Genomic DNA, 19,716 nt, shown 5'->3' on the forward strand with positions numbered 1-19,716 from the left:
TGACTGGTGCCCTACAGCTGCATACCATGAAAAAGCCACTCTTTCCGGGTTGTCTCTGCCATTACTGTCTGATTGAAGACCCCCAGTCTATTATCACAACTCTTCTTGTCACTTGGCAGTGGCGTCTGCTCTCCTTCCCTTACCACAGGCTTCAAAACCTCCCTATTTTCAAATCCTGCTGTGTAGTGCACATGCCTTGTCCAGTTGCCTTTATTTGGTGCTGCTCCAGGCACCTTTCCATATTAGGCTGCTTACAAAAGTAGGAAACGTGCCCTTCTGTTCAAAGCAGTCACATTTTGACAGCTAGGATTAATTGAGGAAAGGGCCATTGGCAATGGCTCAGGTTTTTGTTTTTCAAATTCCTGCCATTTTAAAATAGTACCCAGAACGCGACAGTAGCACTGTTTCCAAGAATGGTGAAGGAGGGCAGGCTATGGAGACTTCCTTGACAGGGCAAAGCCCACTAATGACATATGTTCTAGGGGAATCAAAGCTGTACTCCATAAATTACTGGGTTTTACTGAGCAGCAAGAAGAGGTTGCAAGAACAAACACATACCACGACCACTTTCACAGAACCTGGAACAGCAACCCAACTTTATTCAGCCGTGTTCATTAATTTCAAAGGGTCTACTCTGAGTAAAACTTCATTGGATACCACTCAGTCTTCTAGATTTATTTTATTTACACCCCACCTTTCCTTTAAGGTGACATTGTTTTCTCCCCATTTCATCCTCACAACTACCCTGTAAGGAAGGTGAGGCGGAGAATGTGTAAACTTCATGGCCAAGTGTCAGGATATGAACACTGGTCTCCCAGGATTTAGTCCAACAGAGCTTTAGCTAAAACTTAGTTCTGTGCTACCAACAGCATTTTTATGTACTGTTCCTGCCAACAGTTCAAACTGGCTCAGATGAGTATAGGTACCAGAATCACAAGAAAAACCCTGTTTGAAGATCTCTGAACTCCAGCAGCTACTTTGGTTTTCAAGAAGTAACACTGCACAGTGTTGGTAAGACATTTTTGGGAATAGTTTATTAAAGCAACCAAGAGGAAATAAGCTGAACACTTCTGGAAATAAAGTGATGCAAGACAAGCCAGCAGTTTGCTTCCCTGCCCTTCAGGAACACCCCCTTCAGACAAATGTTTTTTCTTCCTTTCCTAGCTCCCGCCTCGAGGACTAAACCAAGAGGCTGGAGAAAGAGGGAACCAAAAGTAGTTTCAGACACAGATAAAAAGGCACAAACATTTTAAGGATAAACTGGAAGAGGTTCTTGGGGGAAGCTAGAGGTGATCTTCAGCCGCTCAGAACCATCCGCACCAACTCTGGGAAGAGAAAATAAAGCTGATGTCAGACAGACAGGCACGAACAGAAGACGTAGGGCCAGGCTAAACCTACTTTTTGGGGGGGGGGGGAAGGGACTTGCCAGAACGTGGGGATTCATGGTTAGCAATGACAATGAACAATCTTTCTACTAGATGAGGAGCTTTCCTGCAGCCTTTGGCAACTTGGTGTCCTTCTGCTTTAGGACTACAACTTCCATCAGCCCCCAGGAACACAGTGAGGCTGATCGGAGTTGTACTCCAAAACTTCTGGAAGGCATCAAGGTTGGTGACAGCTGCTGTACTGTACGTTGGAATTATGGAGGAATAGCACAAAGCTAATTATATCGGCTGACAGAAACACTAAAACTGGTGTCCAGTTTCTTTGGATGCATAGATGGCTTTTGGTCACAAAATGAAAAAGGCTAGCAAAGGAAACAAACAAACAAGCACAACCGAGTTTCCTCTCTACTCCCTTCCCAACAGAGTTTTGGTTAACCCCAGTCCCTGCCAGCAGTAGAGGATCACACAAGAAGTCCCACCCCCCCTCTCCAGCACCAATGTCCTGTGGGCTCGCTCTGTGACCCACCCCAGTCCCACTCACATCTGTTAACGAACACTTCTAACAAATAATTCAATCAGGAAAAATAACTAGAGACAAGGAAACAAGAAGGCAACACGGGCAGAAGGAAGTGCGGCCATTTCTAAAACTAGTTGCCAGGCATCAGAATTCTGGAGTTGAACCTATGAGGATGCACTGCTTTCTGCAGAGTGGAGAAAGTTGGAGAGACACTCAGCTACAGCAGAGAAAGGACTCAGCTTTCCAACTGAGCCTACCTAGGCAGAGAAGAGGGGCGGGCAAGGCAGGCAGGCAGGCAGGCAGCCACAGCACAGGCCCTTAAAGAAAGACTGTCCAATTAACCTTCAGTTCAAGTGGAAACACTTCCAAGAGAGGGCAGGATGGGGGCTGAAGAGCTGGAGGGGTTGCCATGCACCCTGCACCCAATGAGAGCAGCTATGTGGAAGATTTTGCCACACCCCCCCCCAAAATGTACTGGATCCCCACCGACAATAAACATTTTACTGCAACTTTTTGTGGCATGCCACAGAACCCAATCTGCTCTTGCATTTAACATTGAAGAAAGGTGCATTTTTTCCTATTTAAGGTTGCATGTATTCTGTACAGACTTGGAAAACCACTGCAATTTGTGCTTTAAAAAATAAAAATAAAGCAAGATTAGACTTCGCTGTTCAATAAGGTGAGGAAAGGGGGCACACTGTTGTTTTTTTACTGGGCCTCCCCTGTTGCTTAGCTGTACATCTCCCTGCTTCAGTCTCCTGTTTTTTGCACTCCCTGCAACCTCAATTCTTGCAGAATTTAAGACAAATCCTTTAAATGCATGCGCTGAGGGAAAGAGCTGCACCACTAGACCAATATCAGACAAACATAAGGATTTATAGTTTTATCATCGTGATCTTGGTTTTTTTATGCTGTTTGCCGTTGAGGACAATGGGGTTTATAGGTTTAGATATAAGGCACCATTCAGAGACTTATATAGCTCTGCTATCTCAGAAAAGTGACTCAAAATACCACCTTCTATTATAAAACCAACACCATGTTGGGGAGAGAAAAGTTTGTAGCAGCACTGTGAACACAATCCGCTCTAGCCTGGAAACCACAAGACTCTGCAGCCAAAGCACCGATCCAGACCCAACTCCCAGCAAACCAAGACGAGTTTGACTAGAAGGCTTAGAGGCAGGGCTCACATCCTCCTCTGCTCCAGTACAAAAGCAGCTCCCAAAAGCCACCCAGCAGTGCCCCACCCACCCAGCTGGCTGAGCACCCCTGGGCCACGTCATTTGCAACGTCTGCTGTTGCCACTTGTGCATGTTCTCTCCCCAAAGAGATGTCGCATACAAAAAGGGGCAAAGGCAGGGCTAGAGTGGCCGGGGCCCCTCCTTTGCTGGAGGTATTCATGCAAAGGCTGGACAAACATCTCTTGGGGAAGTGCTAACTCTACGTCTCCTGTGTCAAGCAAGGAAACAGACCAGACCAGACCCGGGAACCTCTGACCTTCCACATGCTGCTGAACTACAATTCTCATCAGCCTCAGTCAGCATGGCCAAATTCAGCAACTGGTGGGCCAACAGGTTCCCCACACCTGGACCAGAACCTGACCTCCAAGGCCTCTGTCCAGCTTCACTTTTTGAGCAGAAACACAGATTATAAGTCCACAAGCTGAAAATGTCTCCAGTCTCATCTACAGCAGTATGCAAAGCAGCACCTATGTGTTCAGTACACAAGCCCTACCTATGGGCAGGAACAGATGCAGCTGGGCCAAAAGGAGGTTGGGCTGTGCAAAGGCCTTAGCCAATTGTCAGCGCCTGCAAAGTGCGATGCCTTTGTGCAGCTGAATTCAAAGCCTGTGGACCAAAACAGGACACCTGCTCTCATTGTGGTAGGGAAGGTCAAAGGAAAATGACCGCTGGACAGTTAAGTCCAGTCAAAGGCAGTCCTTCAGGCCGAGGGAGCCAGCGTTTGTCCAGACAGCTTTCTGGGTCATATAGCCAGCAGGACTAAACCACTTCTGGCTTAATACAACACTATGACAGAAGCCATAGTGCATGGAAATGCCGTTTACCTTCCCGCCACAGCGATACCTATTTATCTTCTTGCACTGGCGTACTTTCAAACTTCTAGGTTGGCAGGAGCTGGGACAGAGCAAGGGGAGTTCACCCCATCGCACGGATTCAAACCGCCGACCTTCTGATCGGCAAGCCGAAGAAGCTCAGTGGTTTAGACCACAGCGCCACCCGCGTCCCTTCCCCTCACTGTGGTATCACTTGTGAACCACCCTGAGATCTATGGATAAAGTGCAGTATACAAATTTAATAAATAATAAATATAATATCAGGCAAATTGACAGGTGGGAGGGCCCACAGCAAATAGGGAAGGTGAGAATCTGGCCAACCAACCAGATCCAGATCTCCACACCAAACAGAAAGGCATGCCCAGTCAGGGTTCAAAATTCCTCAGGCGCCAGGCATGTTTTGCGACTGGTGTCAGTCTCTGGGTGTGAGATCTGGCTGGCCCCTCCAGCTTTCTTAAGCAGGTAAGCAGAAGAGCTTATTTATTGCATTTGTATCCCACTTTTCTCCAAGGAGTACATGGTTCACCCCCCACCTCACTTAATCGCTACAACAACCCTGTCAAGTAGGTCAAGAGGTTGTGACTGACGCAAAGGTCAGCCAGTGGGCTTCATGACAAGAGTAGGAATTTGAACCCTGATCTCCCAAGGTCCTAGTCCGACACTCTAACCACTACACCACACTAGCTTCCTAGGGTACTTCTCTATGGGGCAGCTATATAAATTAAGCAGGTAAATAAATATTGGAAAAGCAACATATCAGCAAAGGATGTGAAATATTTTCTTTGAAGCTTGAAGTTTATTCTGGATTGTTTTATCTGATGTTTTATTTCTTTAAGAAATAAAGCATTATAACAATGAAAATAAAATATTACTAATTATTATTAATAATAACTCTTAACTGCAAAAAAACGGTGCCTAGACATTCCACTGTGGCAACCGCAACCTAGGTTTAAGGTGCCTTTTGGCAATTAGCTTATATAACTGAGTTTCTAACACTGAGCCTGGGGCTTGCCGATCAGAAGGTCGGCGGTTGAATCCCCGTGACGGGGTGAGCTCCCGTTGCTCGGTCGCAGCTCCTCCCAACCTAGCAGTTCAAAAGCACAGCAAACTGCACGTAGATAAACAGGTACTGCTTCGGTGGGAAGGTAAACGGCGTTTACGTGTGCTGCTCTGGTTCGCCAGAAGCGGCTTTGTCATGCTGGCCACATGACCTGGAAGCTCCCTCGGCCAATAGAGCGAGATGAGCGCTGCAACCCCAGACTCGTCCGTGACTGGACCTAACGGTCAGGGGTACCTTTACCACTGGCCCTAGTACTTGACAACTGAAAAAAACACCCACAGATCCAAGTTTGTGACTCTCACCACTGCCAACAATTAAGCTGCTCTTCCTGCTGCCACCGGCATCCCTACCCCACAACTGTGAGGTTACACAGGCACAGTCTTGCTTTAGCCAATCAGAGCTGCCTCATTTCCCCAGATCCCCTTGCTTAGATTACAGAGTCAGCTACATGCAGAGACATGCTGGAAGATGGGGAGAAACGGAGGAAGATGCTGAACAAGAAGGATGGGAAAAGTAACAATAAAGAGCGCCAACAAAAATCTTCCTTTTTTTTAGGTCAACAAAAAAAGGGAGGCTGTTAAAAATATATAAGGTAGGTTTGGAGGAGGCGTACCCCGTTCGAATTCACCCTGATAAGATGTGTCTCACAAATGCTGTAGAAAGGAAGAAACATCAAAATTGATCAAACAAATGAACAAACAAAACTGGACACATGGACATAAAACACACACACCCCAGCCCATTCGAGGCTCACGTACACAGATCTTGCAGTCTTTGTGAGTTTGAGTCTGCACAACCTGCCTGAAGTGTTCATGCAGTCAAAAGAGCCTTTGCTGCAAAAGACTCGGTCACAGACAACTCACCCCTGCCCCCAAATCACCCCAAAAAGCTAAATGGCACACATCACTCTTTCCGATTCAACAGGTTACCTGAAGATGCCCCATGACAACACAAAGCAATGGGATGCAAGCATGGCAGACGTGAACCCTCCTGAATTACATCGCAGGTGTGGGTGGGTGGATGTGCAAACATATACAGAAATGAGGAAGATGGATGGCTCACTAGACGCATCATAGAATCATAGAGTTGGAAGAGACCACAAGGGCCGTCCAGTCCAACCCCCTGCCAAGCAGGAAACACCATCAATGCATTCCTGACAGAGCAGTAAAGACCTCCACTTGAAGACCTCCAAAGAAGGAGACTCCACCACTCCTTGGCAGCAAGTTCCACTGTCAAACAGCTCTTACTGTCAGGAAGTTCTTCCTAATGTTTAGGTGGAATCTTCTTTCTTGTAGCTTGAATCCATTGCTCCGTGTCCGCTTCTCTGGAGCAGCAGAAAACAACCTTTCTCCCTCCTCTATATGACATCCTTTTATATATTTGAAGATGGCTATCATATCAACCTTCTCTTCTCCAGGCTAAACATACCCAGCTCCCTAAGCCGTTCCTCATAAGGCATCGTTTCCAAGCCTTTGACCATTTTGGTTGCCCTCTTCTGGACACGTTCCAGCTTGTCAGTATCCTTCTTGAACTGTGGTGCCCAGAACTGGACACAGTATTCCAGGTGAGGTCTGACCAGAGCAGAATACAGTGGTACTATTACTTCCCTAGATCTAGACGCTATACTCCTATTAATGCAGCCCAGAATTGCATTGGCTTTTTTAGCTGCTGCATCACATTGCTGACTCATGTCAAGTTTGTGGTCTACCAAGACTCCTAGATCCTTTTGACATGTACTGCTCTCAAGCCAAGTGTCTCCCATCCTGTATTTGTGCCCTTCATTTTTTTATTTTGCCCAAGTGTAGTACTTTACATTTCTCCTTGTTAAAATTCATCTTGTTTGCTTTGGCCCAGTTGTCTAATCTGGTCATTTTGAAGTGTGAGCCTGACCTCTGGGGTATTAGCCACCCCTCCCAATTTGGTGTCGTCTGCAAACTTGCTCAGGATGCCCTCAAGCCCATCATCCAAGTCATTGATAAAGATGTTGAATAAGACTGGGCCCAAGACAGAACCCTGTGGCACCCCACTAGTCACTACTCTCCAGGATGAAGAGGAGCCATTCAGTTTGGTCCGTCAGCCATTTACAAATCCACTGAATGGTAGCATTGTCTAGCCCGCATTTTAATCAAAGGACAGGAGTGCCTGCACAGATGTCAGATACACCCAAGTCAACTGGCCTCCCCAAGTGCATACCTGCATAGTGTTAGATTAGACCAGAGCTCTGTAGGTGATGTTCTCTTCATTGAGACATGAGAAAATGTCTAAGCGAAAGAAGCTCCAGACCAGGTGCCATCTAGTCACACCAACGCTAAGCCCTTCCTCCTCTATCTAGCATGGAGGAAGATGGCAGGGCCCCCTCCTCACAAGACCAGTGCACAGCAACCGAGAAGTCACCACCACCTCTGTCCCTCACCTTCATAGTTAATGCAGCCATTGCTGTCTTCATGGCCGGCCACAAGCATCTCTACTTCTTCCTCGGTCATCTTCTCCCCTGCAGGAAAAGTAGGTTGATCTGAGGAGGTTTGGCTAGGTTGCAAACCCAGGCAAGAAGAAGCAACGCCCTTAACAAAATGGATCACAAGCAACAAGCAGAACACACCCTGGTTTAAAGTGTCACAAAAAGGAAATCTGGGCAAGTGAGTGGGGGAGGAGATGAATTACTGGCCGGCGTAACATTTGTACAAACTATGAATGGAATGGGAATGCAAGTTTGGGAAGACAAGCAAATGTTCCCTGGAACATGCACAGCCGTCTTCTAATACTGTATTGCAGTTAATGGGGAATGCTCAAGCAGCAGCTTACATGCATAAGAGGCCCTGGGGGAAAGACACCTCTGAGGTGGAATGGGAAAACTATTCTCTAGGCGAGGCAGCCCTCTTTGTGCACTCATCCCACTAAAGGAGTCAAGTGACAAGCTCACTTTGGATCAGGGCTTCTCTCCTCTGATGCATGGCCCCAGCAAAAATACTCAACCCAATGCACAGGCACAGAGGGGGAGAGATTGTGGTAATAGCAATATGCTGCTAATAACCCAAGAGCTTTCACCCTGAAACAAGTGGGGCAAGCGATTAAAATGGAACACTAAAATGGAACACCAAGTCTTCTCCATCTATACCTAGGGTGACAAGCACATGGCGTATCTCTGCTCCCATGACCGTCCCGTTGCCCTCCTTGTCGAAGACCCTCAGCCCCTCCACATAATCCTCGAAGCAGCCTTGATCCTTGTTCTTGGCAATGGTTTGCATCATGGGGAGGAACTGCTCAAAGCTCAGTGTCTTTGCATTCATTTCTGTGAAAAGAGCACGGGGGGGGGGGAGAGAAGGCATCGTAGGTGGATTATGGCCGCAGAGGATGGGTGGGGAGTCTATGTTGGGAGACTCATTCCCCGCCTGCAGTCATAGGTTTATTGTGTATCATATGACTGTATGTGTTTTCATTCCACAGAGTGGAAGTGACGTAGACAGGATGTTTGTCTTACTGTGCTCCTAAGTGGGACTGTTGTTCCTTTGTTCTTTCTCTTTGGGGTCTGTGAAGCTAGAGAGGGAGCCATGATGAAGAGCTCCGTGTGTTTATATGTATATAAAGTCGATTAGCCAAGATGCTGTGCTACTGAGTTCTGTTATGCAACTGCGCAACCACTGCACAACCCTAAAGTGTGCTGGTGTCTTCTGGCACCAGTCGCTGTGATGTTCGGGCTGGAGAATGCTTATGAAGCTCCCGAACGATCGCCCAGGAGGGAGGAGAACATGCCAGCTGGGTATGTGTCTCTGCCAGGGTCCTACTCATAAGTAGGCCTTTTCCTGACAGTCTAGACCAGGCATCCCCAAACTGCGGCCCTCCAGATGTTTTGGCCTACAACTCCCATGATCCCTAGCTAACAGGACCAGTGGTCAGGGGAGATGGGAATTGTGGTCCAAAACATCTGGAGAGGGTCTAGACCAGGCATCCCCAAACTTCGGTCCTCCAGATGTTTTGGACTACAATCCCCATAATCCCTGACCACTGGTACTGTTAGCTAGGAATCATGGGAGTTGTAGGCCAAAACATCTGGATGGCTGCAGTTTGGAGATGCCTGGTCTAGACATTTCCCTCTCTCGCTTGCTCCTTTTCTAGGTTGGCCTCTGGCCTTCAGAACAGGTTCAAAGGCTCAGATTAGGTGCATTAAGATTATGAATGCATGGAGTCAGAGAAAGCAGATGGGGAGGTGGACATTTCCCCTCCCTCTCTGATGATACTAGAACTCAGGGCCATCCGAATGAAGCTGAATTCCGGAAGATTCAGGGCAGCCAAAAAGAAACACTACTTCACCCAGCACCAACTTGGATGGCTTGAACAGGGGATTAGACAAATTCATGGAGGATAAGGCTGCCAAGGGCTCCTAGCCACCCAACAGCCATGGGTCTCCCCTGTGGGGAGGCACTTTGCTTTTGTATTCCAACTGCTGGAAGCCACAAGTGGGAACAGGGCCTGCTTGGGTGCTCCTGGGAGTACTGGATGCTGAATGGGCAACTGGCCTAATCCTGCAGGATTCTTCTTATATTCTTGCTTCATCCAGGTGCAGGATCTGTGATAAAGAGTAGCCACATTTTGTGACCTATGTAAGTTCACAAAATTTGCTCATTTTGTTGGCAAAAGTAAACAAAGAGCTGAGGCACCAGTGCCCCCCCCCCTTGCACTGGGAGTCTTGCTCAGCTGTCTCTGAGTTGTGGGCAAATGACCAGGCAGGTTTTTGTCCACACAATTGCTAGCACAGGAAAACTGTTTTTTAAAAAAACTAGCAGCCAGGTTTGTAGTTCTACTATAAAAGCCAAGTGGTCTCTGTTTAAACCAAACCCTGATCAGGGACCCTTCACTCAGGAGAGCACAGAGACCTGTTGCCCACCCCCCAAACTGCTTCCGCAGAAGGGCCCACTCACCATCGCTCTTGGGGTTCCCCAGAACTTTCATGACTTCAGCATTGGTAGGATTCTGGCCCAGGGCTCTCATGACATCGCCACACTGGCTGTACAGGATCTTGCCATCTCCAGTTCTGTCAAAGAGCTGGAAAGCCTCCTTGAACTCTGCAGGGAGTCACAGAAGGTGAAGAGGTAAGACGCAAAAACAATTGGGGGAGGGAGTGGTCAAGACAACCAACCACATATTCCTTTCATATCCTCCACCCCACCCCAGCAAAAACCCCAAAACAAACCTTAAGATATGTATTTTCCTGTTCCTAAAGCTGAGGCCCTATCTTGTCTCTTGTGGTTGCCTCTCCTTTTTTAAAGACAGCCTACTTGCACCCACATATTTTCAGGCTGCAGTAAGATGCCCCTTTCCCTAGGCATGAATTCGAGGGACTCTCCCCTGCCTGCCTGTGCACCAAATGTCACCCCTCCCCTCAGGATGACACCCGGGGTGGGCCGCAGCCCCCTTCCTATGCCACTGCTTCCAGGAGCCTAGAATACAACCTTCCTATTAACCGGGCAACTAGATAATCTTCCATTTAAGACACAGCCTGTTTCTTCACCAAGCAGGATCTAGTTTCTTCAGGCACAAAGAAACTGGAGCCTTAAAAAGTAACAAGATCCGCATAGAAAGACTAAGATAAGAATGATCAGAGAATGGCTATATACCTCAGAAAGACAGACAGACAGACAGACAGACAGGTGGATGGATGGATATTTGAGGGGGGGGGGGAGAAAAGAGAGTCTTGCTAGCAACAAGGGATGCAACTGCCTGGCAGAGCAATCTCTCCTCTTCTCTCTCCACATGCTATTCTGAGGGTCCCGTCCCCCCAAGTCAACTGGGGGTCACGAGGGGAGGGTGGAAAGCACCATCGTGCTAACAAGAGTCCATGCACTGGCTTCTGTTCTGTTGGATCCGGCCTAATTTTATTCTGCTCTAAGAAAATTAACTTCCATAGCCTACAGTACACTTGGGTCAGATGCTGGAAAGGACTGTGCCATTGTACAATTAGTAGAGTTTTAGAAGAAAATGGAATCTGTAGCCCCTGTTGAGTCCACTCAACCATTAATTTGTTTGTATTCCTATTTCATTACATTTGTGTCCATTAGCAGCTTCTGTTATCAAGATCTCATACAGAATATTAATAATTCCATGTGCAGAGGTGAAGGAAGCTGGGTAAGTTTGAGAACATTTCTGGAGCTGCATGAAGTCCAGTTACCATAAGGACAGCTCACGAGCCACCTGAATGATTTTTCACTTTTAAGCCGAGGGGGTGACATGGGAGGGAGAGGGAGATACACATATTATCCAATCAACTGGAGATGTCAAGGACTGGTTTCATAGCCTTTCAGCACTCAGCTAGGGCCTCTCCTAATTCTGGAACACTTTTTCAAAAACTGCAGGCTTACACCTACCTTGAAATAATTCCATGCAACAGTACAACATGAGGCGGTCCTTGAAGACTACAGAAACTACAACAGGTGCAAAAATGCAGCTGCCAGAATGCAAACAAACCAAAACTATTTGACTCATATTACACCAATCTCCACTGATTCGGTTTACACTGCTTCTCTCAGGCCAGCACAGCTCTCAAGAGGGGGGGGCAGGAGTCAATTATGGGTCCACTGCCAATTGTGGGTGGGCAACCACTCTCCCCAAACACTTGAGCACCCCACTGCACCCTGTTCCCCCAGAGCGTACCTTGAGGCCGACAGAGGGTGCCACCCGTCTCTGGCAGAGTGCCTTTTACCATAGAACTAGGAGCACTTTGCTCCTAGAGAAGGGAGAAGTAGCAAGAGAAGGATCCAGAGGCAGCTACAGCTTCTGGAATTCAAATAGGGGAGGCTTGCATATGTGAGTTCCCACAAGACCCCTAACAGTGGAGGATTTTAATGGGGGGGTCCATACTTAATATATAGTTGTATGCAAGGGGACACCAGTGGGGCTTAAGGGGGAGCAAGTCAGGGGGTGGGGAGGAGACAAGAGCCACTCAGGATCAGCTATTAAGATTTTTGCATCCTGCAGTGCCTTGTCTGCCCTTCCCAGATTGAAGACCTGTTTTAGAGAGATTATCCCCATCCGCTTCCAACGATGCTTTTGCCTAGCCACAAATTCCAAAGCAGCTAATTGCTCTGGACGTTCAGCTGAAGATGCTTGCCTGTTTATTACCTCACAGGAAGTGCCAGGGTCATCCCTGCCTTTGGAAGGCTGGCAAGGGAATCAGCCAGGCAATACCACCTTGGCGAGCAGCAGGATCTCATTTGTACCAGACAAGGATTAGCAAAGGGGAAGTGTGTGACCCAGAGAGAACCACAAGTGTTGTCCTCCTTGGCAGAAGGTACCAGAAAGGATAATCACGGCCCAGGTGAAGGGGGTGGGGAAAGCTGCAGCTCAGCTTCTGCCTACAGAAAGCCCCACATTTGAACCCTGCCACCTCCCTGTCCCCTTCCTGAATCCCTGGAGCGTCACTGCCAGTCAGTGTAGGCAATGCTGAGCTAGAAAGACCAATATTCTCACCCAGCATTAAGGCAGTTTCCTATATCACTAGAGTTTCCTATAAGGGTGGCACTGTGGTGTAAACCACTGAGCCTTGTTGGGCTTGCCAATTGGAATGTTGGCGGTTCGAATCCCCACGATGGCGTGAGCTCCTATTTCTTGGTCCCAGCTCCTGCCCACCTAGCAGTTCAAAAGCACATCAAGTGCAAGCAGATAAATAGGTACCACTCCGGCTGGAAGGTAAATGGGGTTTGCGTGCACTGCTCTGGTCCGCCAGAAGCGGCTTAGTCATGCTGGCCACATGACCCAGAAGCTGTCTGCGGACAAACATCGGCTCCCTCGGCCACTAAAGCGAGATGAGCACTGCAACCAGAGTCGTTCGCGACTGGACTTAATTGTCAGGTTTACCTAGAGTTTCCTGTATCACTCAATTTTCTGGAGCCATTTAAGTGATTGTTCACTTTTAAACCAGGAAAGGGCACGAATGCTGTTCTTTGTGGGGGTGCCATCAGGGCAGTCTCGAGCAGTCTCGAGCAGGTTGAGCGCCCTGGCGCTGAGATCACTCCGGCGCCCCCGCACTCGAAGGGCGCAGCATGGCTTCCGCACGGCTGCGCAGCGCCCTGCCTACTGGCCCGGCGCCCTGCGCCAGCGGGACTCTACCTAGAGCCGGCCCTGGGTGCCATTTTATGCTCACCCACCTTCCTTTTTTCTAGTATGTGCAGAGATGGTGTGATGAGAGACACACATGCATCCAAATAACTGAAGTTGTCGAGGGTTGATCTTAGGGCCTTTTACTTGCAAATACTAAGCTACAGCCTCTCTTGATTCCGGAACACTTTTTCCAAAGCTGCAGAATCCAGATGAGACTCCTGCAACATGTAGCACAGAAGGCTGCCCTTGAAGACTGTACACAAACTGCACTAAGTGCAAAATGCAGCAGCCAGAAGGCGAACAAGCCCTCAGTCATTAGAGCCTGAGATTCTCAGGGTTGTGGGTTTGAACCCCATGTTGGGCAAAAAGATTCCCGAATTGCAGGGGTGGACTAGATGACCCTTGTGGTCACTTTCCAACTCCAGAGTTCTATGATGATGATTCTAAGCAAAAGCAATTTGAGTCCTATTACATCAAGCCATCTGAACTGACTTGTGACTTAGTTCCTATCCCTATCCTCTTTATTAAGGAATTAGAATTATAGAATCATAGAGTTGGAAGAGACCACAAGGGCCATCCAGTCCAACCCCCTGCCAAGCAGGAAACACCATCAATTAAATTAAACATTCAAGGAAAGCAGATTATAAATGCTTAGAAATAATAAACAGTGACACAGCCTATAGAAGACATAGATTTTAAATTATTTTAACTGTTATGTTATTAGTTTTGAGTTTTAGTTTTACTGTTCTCAGTTTATTGTACCAAAATGGTATTTCACTGTTGCAAAGCACCTCGGGCAAACACAAGGCAGTAAATAAAACATGTCTACAAATAAAAAAGGAAGTTCAATTTGTAACACACTAAGCTCCTGGAACATCAGGTGCAACTAAACTCCCCTCAAAACTATAAACCAGCATGGAGATGTATTCAGCTTGGATCAAAAATCTCAGAGTAAGTCTAAAATTAGGAAAACCACAGATCCCCTTGCCAGCCTTAGTCTCAAAACATGCACACACAAAACATGCAAGCATCGCTACAACCCTTGGGGGAAGGAAGCCTTGGGCTCAGAGATGCCAGGCAACTCCTCTCCAAATGCTGTGGGCTCAATGCACAACTATATTAACACTAATGGAGCCTCCCCGCTTGCTTCCAATTGGGATGTCAAGTAATACAGCCACAGAGATGCAGCTCCACCTTTAGAGTTGCAAGACTCCCTTGCCAATAGGACTCTCTCCTCATTTGCCTCCTAGCGCCTGGGATCCAGGCTGGAATGTACCAATGCAGCAGCTCCCAGCCCGGCCTGCTCCGAAATGAGTTTCTTGCCCATATAAGGAAACCAAGAGTACAGAATCCCGGCCGGCGCCCATCTTTTGCTGGTCCGCTCCTGCAAACCGGGGAGACAGCAGCGGGGTCAGAGTCTTGCTCTTGCACGGAAAGGCCTGCGGGAAAGATCCCGCTCTGGCTGAAGTCTGGCCGCCTGCCGCGCGGCGTTGGAGAAGGAAGAGCAAGCAGCCATTTCCACCCGCCTTGCTTCTGCGCGACCGGCTCCTCCTGCTTGGGGAACGGGCTGCCAGGGTCAACTCGCGCCCCTCCAGCTCCCCCTCGCCGCGTCTCTCCGGCGCACTGGCGTTTCCCAGATCCCGCCGGCGCGCAAAATTTGGCATTTGCCCCGCGCAACGGCCGGAAGGGGATCTGGGTGGGTCCAGGAAATGCATCGTGCATGAGCCACGAAGCGGGCGGGGGCGCCGAGCTGAAGTCCAAAGAATTCCCATGCAAAAGGGTTGGGCCGGGGTGGGGACAACTTTGCAGAAAGGCTCCATCCGAGCAGCCAGGTTCAGACACAAACACACACACACACAGGCCTAGCTTAACAAAGCTTAAATACAAAACTCCCGGGGGGGGGGGGGAGAGACGCGGAAGGGCGTATTAGCGAGGAGGCCGGGGAAACGTGTTAGTTAACACGGGGCTAGCTTTTGTCCACATACTAACTCACCATTGCGGGGTTGTGATGAAGAGGTGGGTGGGAGGAAGAGAGAGCAGCTAGAAGGAGAGAAAGGGTGGGGGGAAAGAGTCATAAGCCCCCAATCAGGCTCCTAAGCAGATTTAGGGCGCCCTGGTTTAAACCTTAGGATTTCGACATTTAAAAATTAAGCCCTGGCCCGCTGCCACCCTCGGGGCTCCCAAGTGCTGCCCGAAGTGGGAGCGCCCAGAAAGAGATGCGGGCACCTACCTGCGGTCTGATCTTCCGAGAAGTCACACTGCGAAGGAAATCAGAGAAAAGCCGATTACTATTTGCAGCAGCAAATAAGTTCAAGAGGCTCGAGAGAGCGCATTTCTGCTCGCAAGGACCCCCTTGACAACTTCTGGTGCGCACTTGGACTCGCTGCTGTCGGCTCCCCGCCGAGCCTGGCCATCCTCCAAGGTGACCCGCGGGTCCTTGTCTTAGAATAAAAACAGCAGTCCCCGGATCCAGGCACCTTGCTTTCGCTGGATCCTGACCGCGCAGTCTGGGTCGCCCCCCACCCCCGCCCCTCAAATCTATCACAAAGCACCCACCATGATTCCGGCTGCTCGCAGTTCCTCTCGCCTGGCGCTCTGACGCTTCCCTCCTTCCGCCTTGAACGTGTGCAAAGTCTTTCTGCTGGTTGGGCTCTGAGGTCAGCACGCAGGCACTCGCCCCGGATTGGCTGACGAGGAGCAAAAATGGATCGAGTCAGGAGTGGGCGGAGTTCCCCAGATAGGAAAGCACTCGAGCTTTTTTTTGCCTATAGATGGGCTGCTGAGATGACAGTATCGCGGGCCGAGGCTGTTGCCTTAGAGAAGGAGCTGGTGCATTGCATGTTGGGAGATGTAGTTAATTTTTTACCCCCAAAAATAAAAGAAAACATGATGTCTGCCTGTCTGAGCTGTAGCTCTGGGTTATTGGGGATTAAACCAGGCTGGGTAGATGCAAAAAGAGAGCCAGACTCCTGAAGCGTTGTAGAAGAGGAGATTTCTGCAGGTGTCACTCGCATAACTAGCCACACCTGCTGAAATTCTTCCAGACAGCTGTTAAAGGTGCAGAAGCCCTGCCTTCTTTTCCACCTGGCCACCTTATTTAAGTGCAAACTGCACGGTGCTTTGCAGTGTTTGCTTCATCATATTTCCTTACAGGACAGCAATGTGTTATTTATTTTTCTAACTAATACACAATTTAATATGCATCAGTATGGCCAGGCACCTGCCAAGGATCCAAGGACTGAGGACTTGTCACAGGTGGTGTGATGGGCTGGCCCTGCTCACCTGATCTCCAGTCAGTTGCATTGCAGCTGCTTACCAGGAGGGGTGAGCTGGCACAGTGCAAATGCTTGGTTGGAGCCAATCCAGGATTCCTGATGGTGTGTTTGTACCGCACCAACCTCCCTTCTGCCTCAACCCTCTACCTCCTAGTAAACAGCAGAAATGTTACCGCCCAAAGGACAGGTGAGCAGCTGCGCCCCACCGCACTTAGCAGAACTGTTGCCCTTGACAGAGAGGTGCAAAGTGTTTTCTCCCAAGGCTAAGCAGTGCATCCATGGGTATGCTGGAGCTGGAACCCAGCCTAAGGCTGGCTTGATCATAAGGTGGGCTGAAGGTCTCTGTTTTGGGTGGGTGGAGACTCTGAAGTGCAATGCAAGAGGGGATGCATTTGTCTGACTCCGAAATATAGTGCCCTGGGGCCCTAACCCTTCCCTAGTTCTTGCAGTATGCATGTCATGTGACAGAATGAATCCAGGAGCTTTGTAATAACAGGCCATTTAATCAACCTGAATTGTTTGCATTAACCAGTGAGGTGGCTTTTCCTGTCTTAGGGAGAAAGCAGTTCCCCCCACATGATGGAAGCCAAACCAATACAAAAAAGCAGCCTTTTATGGTTTGGATGTTTATGCTCATTCACAAAACTCACCGGTTCAAGAAAGGATATTAATTGCACCCACTCCACTTTGTCACTAGAGAAGTGAAGCGCAATGAAAATGGTTACTGGAGATTTTTGGGGCAGTGAGCTGGAGGTTGGTGGAGGGTAAACAAACAGTGAGATGAGAGTCAAGAAAGCAAGTGGGACTCAACCTTCCCATAAAGGTTAGGTATATCTGGAGTTGCTACTTTCTGAGATGAGAAGCATGGCAACCATGCTGTTTATTTGGGAAAGGATCCGGTTTGATACTGATTTTAAAGTGAACCTAATTCACACTTCCCCAAATGGTACGTGAGCTGTACGCAGCCTTCAAAATTCACAGTTCTGTGGAATTCGCTTTGCAGTCCTCTAACCAACAACTGTTTTAGAAAAAATACATGTATTAACACAAAGGGTGTTGTGACATGGGATTCATGATTTCAGCTCTCTTGACATAATATGCTGGAGATAGTTCTCTAGTAACACTTCTTTATTAAAGCAAACAAGACTAAGCTCTGAGGGGAGGAAAGCTACATTTATAGGGACGGGGGACTAGCTAGAAAGGGATACATTTTGGAGGCAACCAATAAGACAGAGGATCCAAATACAGCAGCTTAAATGAACCAATAGTAGCTGTACCTTCTGGAACCAAAAGGCAGTTACTTTACCCTAATGCAAATACAGACAATAGTAATACAGATATAAAATCCTTTGAATCAATACACAACAAAAGGTGCAAATGCATATACCGGTATCATTAATAATATTAATGATATTAATCATTAATAATATTAATGATATTAATCATTAATAATATTAATGATAATGCAGCCTTCACCAGCTTGGTGCCCTCTAACTCTCTCATCAGCCCTAACCAGCACAGCTATGGAGGGCACCTGGTTGGGGAAGGTTGACCCTAAGGTATGGTACAGGGCCTCCTTGTCGAGCTGTGATTCTGACTGGAACATCAGAGCCTCTCCAGCAGCAAAAGTCAAATCTCCAGGGCACACATGCACTAAATGCAACACATTAATACAGCTCATATATCAGCAGGCCTGGCTGTGTGCTAATGTGTCTCGTCTGCGCTAATGAGTCCAGAGTATTCCCTGATGTGGGAATGGCCTTTTCTTTTTAACCTTCTTGAATTTGACAGCTTGTCGTGAGTCTGGGCAAAGTGCGATTAGATGGTTCTTCTGTCATCACTAGGGGCTGGGGGTCCAAAGAGGGTGACAACACAATGAGTGGATGTTTATTGAGGGGACAGAGAGATATTGCAACCTGCTATAAAAATTCCAAGTCTGGTTGTGACTTTCCGCTTGCAACACTTAGAGGCAAACTGCTTAATGAGAAGTTCCCATGTTCTGAACAGGACTTACCGTGCAAGTCCTGAATGGGGGTGGCTAGGATATATGTCAATGCATCACAGGTGGAGTGGCTACAGATGTGCTGCACACACATCATAAGTCAATGTGTTGACAACTCCTTTGAATCTTGGGCTTAGTGTGGATATTGAATGGCAACAGCCGGACAGATCCAAAGACACATGTTTCTCTTGTGCCACTTTAAATATTTATTCTGGGAAGGGAGAGAGGGTCGGGCAGATAAGTAAGCGCCAATTATATTCATTGCCCTTCCTATGCAGCCATTATACACACTTTTAACATATTATGTGTGTACTAGCTGGCCCTGCCACACATTGCTGTGGCTAATCCCTGTGATTGCCCCCACCCTGTCCCGATCCATGATCTTATCTGTTTGTCCCCCCCCCCCCGTCGGCTTATCCCTGTGAATCCCCCAACTCCCTCTTCCCGGTAACCCCCACCCAGGGGAGGTGTGGTTCCCTGAGTGATCCTGGTATTTGGGGGGGAGGGGAGGATTGAGGAAAGGTGAGGTTCCTTGGCGGGGTCTTTGTATTGGTTGGGGTGGGTATTGTGGGTGGAGGGTCTTGGGGGTAGAGGGTTGTAGTGGGGGGTTGTGGTGGGGTGGGATTCCAAGGGGGTTAGTGTCCATGAGGGTCATGGGTCTTTGATTGTGGAGAGGCGTGTGAAGGGTGTAAGTCCGTGGGGTGTGGGGGTGTGGAGTGGCTTTGTTCGGGGGGATCGCGGGAGTTAGTTTGGAGAGGGTTTGGAGAGGGCTAGGGCTGTTGTGGAGGCGGCCTGGTCCGTGGGGGTGGTGTTATCGGTGGCGGCAGGATCTGTGGGGTGGGGGTGGATTGGTGTGATCTCCAGGGCAGGGGTGGTTCCCGGGAGGCGGTGGGATTGGCGGGGGTGTGATCCGTGGGGTGTGGGGGTATGAAGTGGGGGGAGGGGTCGCTGGAGGTGGCGGGATGGGGGGCGGGATCTGTGGTGTGTGTGTGTGTGTGGTGTGGGCTTGGTCGGGGGGGAGGGGGTCGCTGGTACGTGATCTCCTGGGTGGGCGCGGGTCCCTGGGGAGCAGTAAAAGGTTCCTTCTGCTTTTTTACATTTCCAGCATTTGTTTTCTTGTTTATGATATATCTTAGCAAGTTTTACTGGTGTTAAATACCAACGGTACATCATTTTCATTAGGTTTTCTCTCAAAACATTACACGCAGTAAATTTTATATGCTTCTTCCATAACTTTTCCCAATCCTCAACCATGTTATGTCCCACATCCTTTGCCCATTGAATCATGACAGCTTTTGTCTGTTCATCTTTCGTG

The 19,716-nt window shown here is 48.5% G+C and overlaps 1 protein-coding gene across 1 annotated transcript; it reads right to left on the bottom strand.

Annotated features, from left to right (window-relative positions):
• Positions 1-1,008: 1,008 nt before the first annotated feature.
• MYL6 (myosin light chain 6) lies at positions 1,009-15,721 on the bottom strand. Its single transcript, XM_035102787.3, has 6 exons — positions 15,681-15,721; positions 15,355-15,382; positions 9,950-10,093; positions 8,149-8,322; positions 7,447-7,524; positions 1,009-1,325 (listed from the first exon to the last, which is right to left on the bottom strand). The coding sequence occupies exons 1-6, from the start codon at positions 15,681-15,683 to the stop codon at positions 1,297-1,299; spliced, it is 456 nt and encodes a 151-aa protein (XP_034958678.1). The 5' UTR covers positions 15,684-15,721; the 3' UTR covers positions 1,009-1,296.
• Positions 15,722-19,716: the final 3,995 nt, after the last annotated feature.

Source organism: Zootoca vivipara, chromosome 2 (assembly GCF_965207765.1).
Source record: "Zootoca vivipara chromosome 2, rZooViv2.hap1.1, whole genome shotgun sequence".
NCBI lineage: Eukaryota > Metazoa > Chordata > Lepidosauria > Squamata > Lacertidae > Zootoca > Zootoca vivipara.